The sequence below is a fragment of the Rattus norvegicus genome, chromosome 9 (genome assembly GCF_036323735.1).
Source record: "Rattus norvegicus strain BN/NHsdMcwi chromosome 9, GRCr8, whole genome shotgun sequence".
In the NCBI taxonomy this organism is placed as follows: Eukaryota; Metazoa; Chordata; class Mammalia; order Rodentia; family Muridae; genus Rattus; species Rattus norvegicus.
The window spans coordinates 27,640,044-27,649,362 of NC_086027.1; the positions used below are offsets into that span (position 1 = coordinate 27,640,044).

Below are 9,319 nucleotides of genomic sequence, written 5' to 3' on the forward strand. Positions count from 1 at the left end.
CTGAAGCCATGGGTTTCTTTGTTTGTAAGTTTAGTCCCTGGGAGCTCTGAGGGTTCTGGTTGGTTGACATTGTTGGTCTTCCTAGGGGTTGCAAACCCCTTCAGTTCCTTCAGTCTTTTCTCTACCTCCTCCACTGGGGTCCTGTGCTCAGTCCAATAGTTGGCTATGAGTATCTGCCTCTGTATTTGTCAGGCTTTGGAAGAGCCTCTCAGGGAACAACTATAACAGGGTCCTGTCAGCAAAAACTTCTTTGCATGTGCAATAGTATCTGGGTTTGGTGTCTGTGTAGGGGATGGATCCCTACAGTTCTGTTGAGATGTCATGTGTAAATCTGATAGATCTGACTTTACATGTGATTTGACCCTTTTTACTTGCAGCTTTTAATATTCTTTCTCTTGTATATTTAATGTTTTGATTATTATGTGGTAGGAGTATCTTTCTTTTAGTCCACTCTATTTGGTGTTCTGTAAGCTTTTTATATATTTATACTATCTGTTTAGGGTCAGATAGTTTTTCTCTATGATTTTGTTGAACATATTTTCTGGGCCTTTGAGTTAGGAATAATCTTCTCCTTAGGTTTGTTCTTCTTGTAGTGATCCAGATTTCCTGGATGTTTTGTGCAACAAAATTTTTAGATTTTGTCTTTTCTTTTATTGATGTATCATATTCTTGTATTGTATCTTCTAGGTCTGAGATTATCTCTTCTATTTCTTGTATGCTGTTGGTGATGCTTGTGTCTGTAGTTCCTGTTCTTTTTCCTACATTTTCCTCCTCCAGGATTGCTTCAGTTTATATTGTCTTTACTGCTTTTATTTCCACTTTCAGTTCTTGGACAGTTTTATTCATATCCTTCACTTGTTTCACTGAATATTCTTGATATTTTTGCATTTATTTGTTTCCTATTTAAAGTACTCTACCTATTTTAATGTATCTTCTTGTGTTTCCTCAAGAAATTTATTTATTTCTTCTTTAAAGGCCTCTATCAAGTATGCACATTGAAGACTTATGTGTAGTATTATCCTACAAGGCCTCCAGGAGGAATGGTTGTTGTTAGAGGAACAGGCACTTGAAATCTAAATATGGAGGCAGTTCTATACAAAGCCCTGTCTTCAAGAATAAGCTTTCAGCAGCCTTTTATCTCAGTTTAAGAGTTTAACTGACGTGAATGAATGTGAACACACAACTCAGCCTTATTCTTATTTTCTATGTGCAGTACTGGACCTAGGTTTGCATGAACACGGCCTGCACAAGACTGGGCATATCAACATTCAGTCACAGATGATGGAGGATCGTCCAAGATAGAGATTATCTCTAAGGAGGCATCGGCAAGGGCCAGATGCTGGGTCAGGGGGAGTCATTAGTTATCTTCAGTGGCTTTGCCGTTGGTGATTTTTCTTGGCTCAAGAAATTGCATCATGCATATGACCATGTGGGTATTCCTGGTTAAACTTAGTGAGCTTCCAAAAATAAAACCAAAAGACATGAAGCAGGAGAGTGTCTTTTTGGGAAGAGAGTTTATAATTTATAGAAGAAAGTGAGAGTCTGAAATGGGAGTGTAATCTAAATGTATCATATACTTGTATGAAATTATCCAAAAGAAGATAAAGAGAAAAAACATGATGCTAAATATTTTATAACTACAAAACCTCATTGTTTGAAGTATAAAACATTTCCATTCACATTTAATCAGACTACAATGAGGAAGAGTGAGAAGCCCATAATGAATTTACTGGGAATATTGCCGTGAAATCATGTCTGTTTAACAAAAGAAACTTTAGGCCATTAGTTCTGAAACATTGCAAATTTCTAGGTGCCTGTTCCTTTCATAGCTGGTTTAGAACCCTTACTTTGTTGCCTCTGAACAGTTTTAGTATTTCATTGAAGGAAGGAGAGATTAGTTTATTGTGTTTATTTACAGACTGCATTTAGCTTGTATTTGGGTGGTTAAATGAATAGGATGTAGGACTTGAAAGAGAGCCCAGTAAGAGGCATATAAGGTTTAACACCAGGGGCCTCCTAGTTAACTGTATCAGTAAATCCATTCATTTGTTAACATGCTCAAGGTTTCTTCCATAGAATTGTTGCTTTTTCTTAAATAATTGCCTTGTTTGTACCTAGCTCTGCTCTGATCCATTGAAGTCTATGGTGCGTTCCTTGAAAATTTCCTGTGTCTACTTAGTGTTTCTAATCACCACATTTGCTCAGGGCAGTCAGTAATTCAGACAGATTTAAGTTGTGTTGACAACAATTGGCCTGATCCACAAGCAACGTTTGTTCTTGATCAAAGGCAGAGATGATCATCATCTCAAAATCCTCATGGATGTTTGGTTCTCCTTGGGAGACTATCATGTCCAAGTCACCCTTGTTTGTCTTGTGATCACTCGATATGGTGGGGGGAGGGTTTGGTTTTTTTTTTGAGTCTGCATCAGAACCTGAGGTAGAGGCAACTGTTTATAATAGGTTTATAGTAAGAAATAAAAGACCTATTTTAGGATTGTTTTTATTTTATTTTAATTTTAGTACTGTGCCCATAGTCTCCACAATAATGTATTTAAATTCTGTAGTCTATATCCATACCTATCTTCTGTTTTATATTCCAGAAATAGGAACTATTATTGTATGTTTGAATACATAGACCTAAGAAACTTACAAATTCATGGGAGGAAGAATGCACATGGTTGACATTTTGTCTAAGGTTGTCATACACTTACAATTCCCTCTATGCAATTAAACTTATACCAAATAGATAATTTTTTCAAAGCTCAAAAATGAGTTTTCTGAGAGAAAACAATAGTAATTTTTACATATATATTATCTTGTATATAAAAATTCTTCTTAAAACATGAGTTTTCAATAGAGTTTCTTTTTCTCTTTTCTTCTTTTTTACACTCTAGATTTTATTTCCCTCCCAGTCCACATCCCATACCTCCCCCCCACCTCTGACTGCCATTTCCACGAGGATGTCCCCATCCCACCCACCCCATCAGTCCTTTAAACTCCTTCTGGTCTCTTCAGGGTTAGGTATACCTTCTGTGAATGAACCCAGATCTGGCAGTCCTCTGCTATATATGTGTTGGGGGCTTCAGATCAGCTGGTACATGCTGCCTGGTTAGTAATCCACTGTCAGAGAGATATCAGGGGTCCAGGTTAATTGAGACTGTTTCTTTCAGCTTTTCCCTAATTCAACCAGAGGGGTTGTTCATTGGTTGGGTGCACATATCCATGTGACTCAGATGCTTGTTGGATCTTTCAGAGGGCAGTCATGATAGATAGGTTTCTTTTTGTGAGCACTCCATAGCCTCAGTAATAGTGACAGGCCATGGGGCCTCCTCTTGAACTGGATCCTACTTTGGGCCTATTGCTGGACATCATTCTCCTCAGGCTCTTCTCCATTTCCATCCCTGCAGTTCTTTCAGACAGGAATAATTATAGGTCAGAGTTGTGACTGTGGGATAGCAGCCCCATCATTCACTTGATGTCCCGTCTTTCTGTTGGAGGTGGGCTCCACGAATTCTCTTTCCCCACTGTAGTGCATTTCATCTAGGGTCCCTCATTTTGAGTCCTGAGATCTTCTCATCTCTCAGGTCTCTGGTACATTCTGGAAGATACTCCCAACCTCTTCCCTCCCAAGGCTGCCTGTTTCCATTCATTCTGCTGGCCCTCAGGGCTTGAGCCCCCCCCCCCCAACTGAGTTTCAGTGGAGCACTTTTAGGAGGGTTGAAATTTGAACTTTTTTGTGGATTGCTGTTTGTATTTTTTGTTCCCTCAACAGGGGTGCCCTGACAAGAAATAGATCATGTACTCAGGTAAGGTTAGGTGAAATCTGAATTGGTCATGTCAGGCTATAGCCTGTGATTGGGCAGTGGAGGGAAAAGGCAGAGCTGAAAGTTTTTAAAAGAAAGAAGGGAGAGATGGAGGACAGAGTGAGAAGAAGATGGAGAAAAAAGAGGTCAAAGATGGAGTCGTCCCATATGGCCTGGAGGAGCGGCAAGTACCTAGCGATTTCATAGATGGGCAAGAGAGTACTGTAGTGGTATATTTGTCCAATCTAAGTGTGCAGCTTGTAATTATATTATTGAGTGGTGTGTTCTTTGCATGGGCATTTTGGGGTTGGAGATTTATTATTATAAATCTGGCTGGTATAAGTCTCTAGTGTTTTCATTTCACGGGGCTAAGGAGAGCTGAGTGAGCAGTAGTTGGTGTTCTGCTGGACAGCCCCAGGAGCTGGATGACCTGAGAAACTGGAGCAAATGCTCTATGAATTTCAGGTCAAACTGGTTTGGAAAGCTCAGCAAGGTAGCCAAGGGAACCAGCGGGTTGGGCAAAACCATCAGTGCCTGCCTATAGCTGGATTTAGCTTGGGTTCTTTTTAAAACTACAGGCAACATTAGTACATAGCATATAGCAACTAAAGAAAGTTGTTAAGTTCTTGTTAAGTTGCCATAAGTATAAGTTATTATCAGTATTTTTGATAATATTGTTCCTTTTGAGGGCAGGCTGAAAGTCTCCCAAGGGCCACTACAAGGAACAAACATGTAATAGAGAGGTAGAAAAGAGAAAATCAGAACAGAGAGTGAGCTAAGCAGAGAAGAGGAACTGGAGATGTGGAGACGTGCCAGAAAGATTGAGGTCTACATGCTGTCATTGTTCAGTAGGGACATCAACTATGGGTCAGCAGGATGGGTCTGCATGATGGTATAAAACATCTTGGAGCTTATGCAGACACATACTCAGTCCCAGAACCTGACACCCAGCCTTGGAATTCCCCCTGGATCTGGGCAAAGAGGAAAGGTTCACTTTTTGGATTGGACCTTGGTTGAGATGTCACTGGAGTCCACATCATTGTCATTGTTCCAGGCTTCTTCCCTAGATCTCAGTGAAGCCTGAGATTCATATGGATGTTGGCTGTCTGTGTAGCTGCCTGATATGTCAGTGATCTCTTAGTCTTTGCTGCCTAGCAGAGCCCTGGTGATTTAATGGCACATGTAAACACTTTAAAACCTGTTGAGGTTGGTGTTCTGTGCAGCCACTGGGTATCATGTTTGGGTCAGTGGTCCTGATATGGCCAAGGGCCATATTGATGTCTGCAGCCTGTCTTACCATCAAAGTCCATGTGGATTCCTATGGTCAGGGCTGCTGTCTGAAGGCATTTTAATGTTTGTGAGAGAGTCAGCCAACTATATAACAGCCAAGAGTACTGAAGTACAGGCAGGGAAGCAGGTTAGCTAGAGATGGTCCCACTCTCCTCAGGCCACTTCACAATTATCCTTAGTTGATGACTTTTGCTGGGATACAGGCAGAGTGAGACTCATCCTCCAGTGGGAGTGCTTGCCACTACAATTTTGATCATTCTCCACTGATTATATATATATATGACAGCAAATGGACTTTTTTTCTTTTTCTTTTTTGTGGGTATATATCATGAGAAAAGAGTCTCATAGGTCAGCAGACTGGTAGTTAAGTTTTATGGGATGTATGATGTGAGCATCCCAAATGATTAATAGTCAATCATTAAATCTTGAAAATATCATAAAATATAGTTCATTATGAATGTTAGCATTTTGTCTAAGCTCAGTCCCACAGTTACCTGGCAACAGCCAGGTATGCCTGACTCATGATAAAATCACCATCTTGCTCTTGCCTTCTGCTCCAAATCTGTCCCTTTGCCTCTTACCCTCTCTTTCCCATTGTCTTCCCCCTCTTTCTCCACGTTCATGGCCAGCCTCTAGTTCTTTATTGTCTTTCTCTATCATCTCTCCCTGCCTTTCTCTTCCTCTCCTGCCCTCTCCAGTTCCCTCAGCATGCCTTGAATAAACTATTCCAAGCTATACCAACATGTGGCTGGTCCCTCAGGGGGATGGGATACCTCAGCATGGGCCCACTAAGGCACTCCTTCCCACATACCTGACTAGATGTCCACAAAACATATTCCACTTTTCTTTATCTTTTTATTAACACATCAAAGAATGAACAATATTTCATAAAACTTGATTGGGAACCATGTGCATGCTACAGAGGAAAGAGGAACTATCTCTTGAGTTTGAGGCCAGCTTTACATGCTACAGAGGCTAGCACATAACTTCGGCTATTGGTCCATATATTTAACTTTATTTGAGATAAGGTGGATTCTTATGCCCTCCTGTCATATTTTACAGTGGTATAATTTTCAAGTTTTATATCTGAACACAATTTTTAATGATTTACTCACTGACAGGTAGCTCAGTGATTCTTTGACATCTAGTAAGTGTCATATATTTGTAGCACATATCCTTGTTCAAGTGTCCAGTTCTCACATGTCAGTAGTGGGTACTATAGCTGTGAGAGGTAGAGAGGACAAACTTAGTATCTATCTTCATATCCTTGCGAAGTTCTCTTAGAATCCAATGGGATTTCTGTCACCCACCATGCCATTAGGGTTTCTGTATTCATATTTCTTATACCACTTTAAAGAACAATCAGCTATATCTGAGATATTTAACAATGTAACAGTCACTTTCTTCCATGAGCATGGATGGCAGCAGCAGAAGTATGAGAAATAACATCACTGGTAAAGAAGGCATGACTGAAACTAAACAGAAAATACCCTTGGTTGAATTAAGTAGTACAGGGGACACAGAGGTAAGCAACGCATTAATAGAAGATAAGCCAAAGCAACTCTGGCTGACAAATTCATTATCAAAATAAGGAGGAGAGGCAGTGTGGGAGTTCCTGTAGTTTTATTGTGCCAATCATGCTTTAACCTGAAGTGTTGACTGATGTTCTTAATGTGTACCTGCAAAGGTTTGATGATTTCTATTTACTTTCTACACAGGTCTATTTCTCTGTCTTCAAAGGAAAAGTGGGGAAAAATACAGAACCAGTTTCAATGTTTTGATTATTACTATTATTTTTGGTGTGTACTATCTCTTATTTTGCTATTCCCTGTTCATAGCATTGATACATATTGGACATGTATTAGGCTGCCAGGGTTGTCATTACACAGTTATAATTGTACAAACACCTTAGAAGTGGCATGTTGTCAAGAGCAATTGCAAAGTATATCAAGTCAATTTCTTTTTTTTCTCCAATAAGAAATACATACACAATGAACTGGATATGTAGTCTATTTAAGCTCACTCAAGCCATCATAGTTAAATAGGGTGTTTTTATTTTCTTTAAATTTTAATCAACCTCTGCTCGTTGCATACAATTTCCTGTCTCAGGAGTCATGAAATCCTAAGTTTTTTAGATGCTGCTAATGGTCACCTAGTGTAGTAAGCACTCACTTTCATTCTAGAACTCATATAAAAGGATTACATTGCAAAGTTGTGACGTCTCATTTTCTATACCATGTGAGTATTTAGAATCCTCAAAATCTTTTATTTTTATAAGCATATAATTGCTTCAAAATTGGTTGGATGACAATGGAGACTCATGATCAGCAAAGATCTAGTACATTTTAAATATTTGAATACCATTTCCCCTTGATTTTCTTTCTTCAAGTACTGCCATATATTCTTTAGTGTTTCTGTAAAATTCACTGCCTGGTTTTCATTGCAATTTTAAACTAAATTTGAGTTGAAATGTTCCCAAATAGATCTGTAATTTTTTTCATGTCTTCCCTCATGGACAATTTCATTGTTCAGGATCTAGAAAACTCTCCTGGTCACCAGGGATTTTCACACTCAGTGCCCATACCTTTCAGATTAACAGCTGTTATTCTTATTCAGTAAAGAGGAAATTACAAACAATTTTTCTTTCTCTATGACACTCAGGGCCTAAGATAAGACAAAATCGGACTCATTGGCAGATGAGGAAATGCATTCAATTTGAGTTTTCTTATGTTCTGAGTGGTGGGTTACTCTGTATTATATCTCATCTGACTCGTTTCATTTTAGAGATTGAGAAGTCCTTCAGTTTCCCTGTCGTAAACTTCAAAGTTTAAAGACTGAGTCTTTGATGTGTCACTAGGCTCTGTAGTCTTAACCTTGTAAATACTGTAATCTTACCATGGAACTTGCTTTCAAACTCCTCAGTCAAGCTGGAATTGCTTGTTCCATATTTTCAGTTTGAGTCAGCTTCTGCTGTAGGCTCCTGTGACTCTGTGGTTCTCAGTGACTCCTCCTTTAATTGGGTAGAGCGTGGGTCTTTAGTGTTTTGAGGCCTGAGGTGTTTCTGCTTTATTGGCTGCTGTTCCCAAAAAAGTGGATTGATTGTACAGTTTCGTTTGAGTTCTGCTTCTTGCTCACCAGAACAGTTAACACAATGGCATGGGACAGCAGCTCTGAGCAATTCCACAAAGCATCTGCTTTGTGGGTCTTTAATACACTATATGTCATTGCACCTGGAAATTTTTCTTTGCTTTTGTTTCCAGGCAAGAGATGGGGAGGGGAGACTCATGCCCCTTGCTTCTTTTTGTCTAACTCTTTGTGTCATGGTTTGTTGTTACCATTATTACTGTATTAATTAATATCTCTGTATTTTATGCATTATTTTTTATATTAATTACTTTGTTTATTTACATTTCAAATGTTCCCCTTCCTGATCTCTCCTCCACAAACCTCCCTTTCCACGCCACCTCACCTTTGCCTCTAAGAGCGTGTTTCTCTCCCACTCACCTACTCTTGACTTGTTGCTGCAGCAACAAGTTTCCACAGGACCAAGTACCTCCCTCTCGTTGATACCAGTTTAGGTTGTCCTCTGCTGCATATGTAGTGATACCCATAGGCCCACCCATTGGATAGTGTTTTAGTCCCTGGAAACTCTGTGGGGACTTGTTAGTTGATATTGTTCTTCCTATGGATAGGCAATCCCTTTTAGTGCTTTCAGTCCTCCTAACTCTTCTACTGGGGTCCCAGGACTCAGTCCAGTGTTTGACTTTATACAGCCTTTCTTATTAACTTCAATGCTACCTTGTTTTTCTTTGTTTTTCACACTTTTGATGACATGGATTTCATGTTTTGGTTTGTATGTTCTCTATATTTGTGAGTATTTAGTAGAGTATTGACTGGCTGAACACAGTTTTTACACACCTACAAATATTTTTTGAAGAAAAATTGTTTATCCTTGATATTACTGAGTTATTTTGATACTTCGTGCACATGTTTCAAGGTGACAGTGTATGATCATAATATGAAATGGTAGTGAAAATATAATAAAATAAAATAATAATCGATATTGCAGAGTAAAACAATAAGTCAGTTGAACCTTTGCAGCATATGATATTTTGTACAAAAATGAAATGTTTGAGAAAATTAGGATTTTTTATTTATTTCAACATACCATTTCCATTCTACACAATTCTGAGGTTTACAGGGAATTTGCCAACATATTACGTTAT

At 39.0% G+C, this 9,319-nt stretch overlaps 1 protein-coding gene across 1 annotated transcript; it reads right to left on the reverse strand.

Moving 5' to 3' along the window:
* Positions 1 to 2,184: 2,184 nt before the first annotated feature.
* LOC103690514 (exocrine gland-secreted peptide 1-like) lies at positions 2,185 to 6,563 on the reverse strand. Its single transcript, XM_063267950.1, has 2 exons — positions 6,494 to 6,563; positions 2,185 to 2,432 (listed from the first exon to the last, which is right to left on the reverse strand). Exons 1-2 carry the CDS (start codon positions 6,558 to 6,560, stop codon positions 2,185 to 2,187), a joined length of 315 nt encoding a protein of 104 aa, XP_063124020.1. The 5' UTR covers positions 6,561 to 6,563.
* Between the last annotated feature and the right edge of the window lie 2,756 nt (positions 6,564 to 9,319).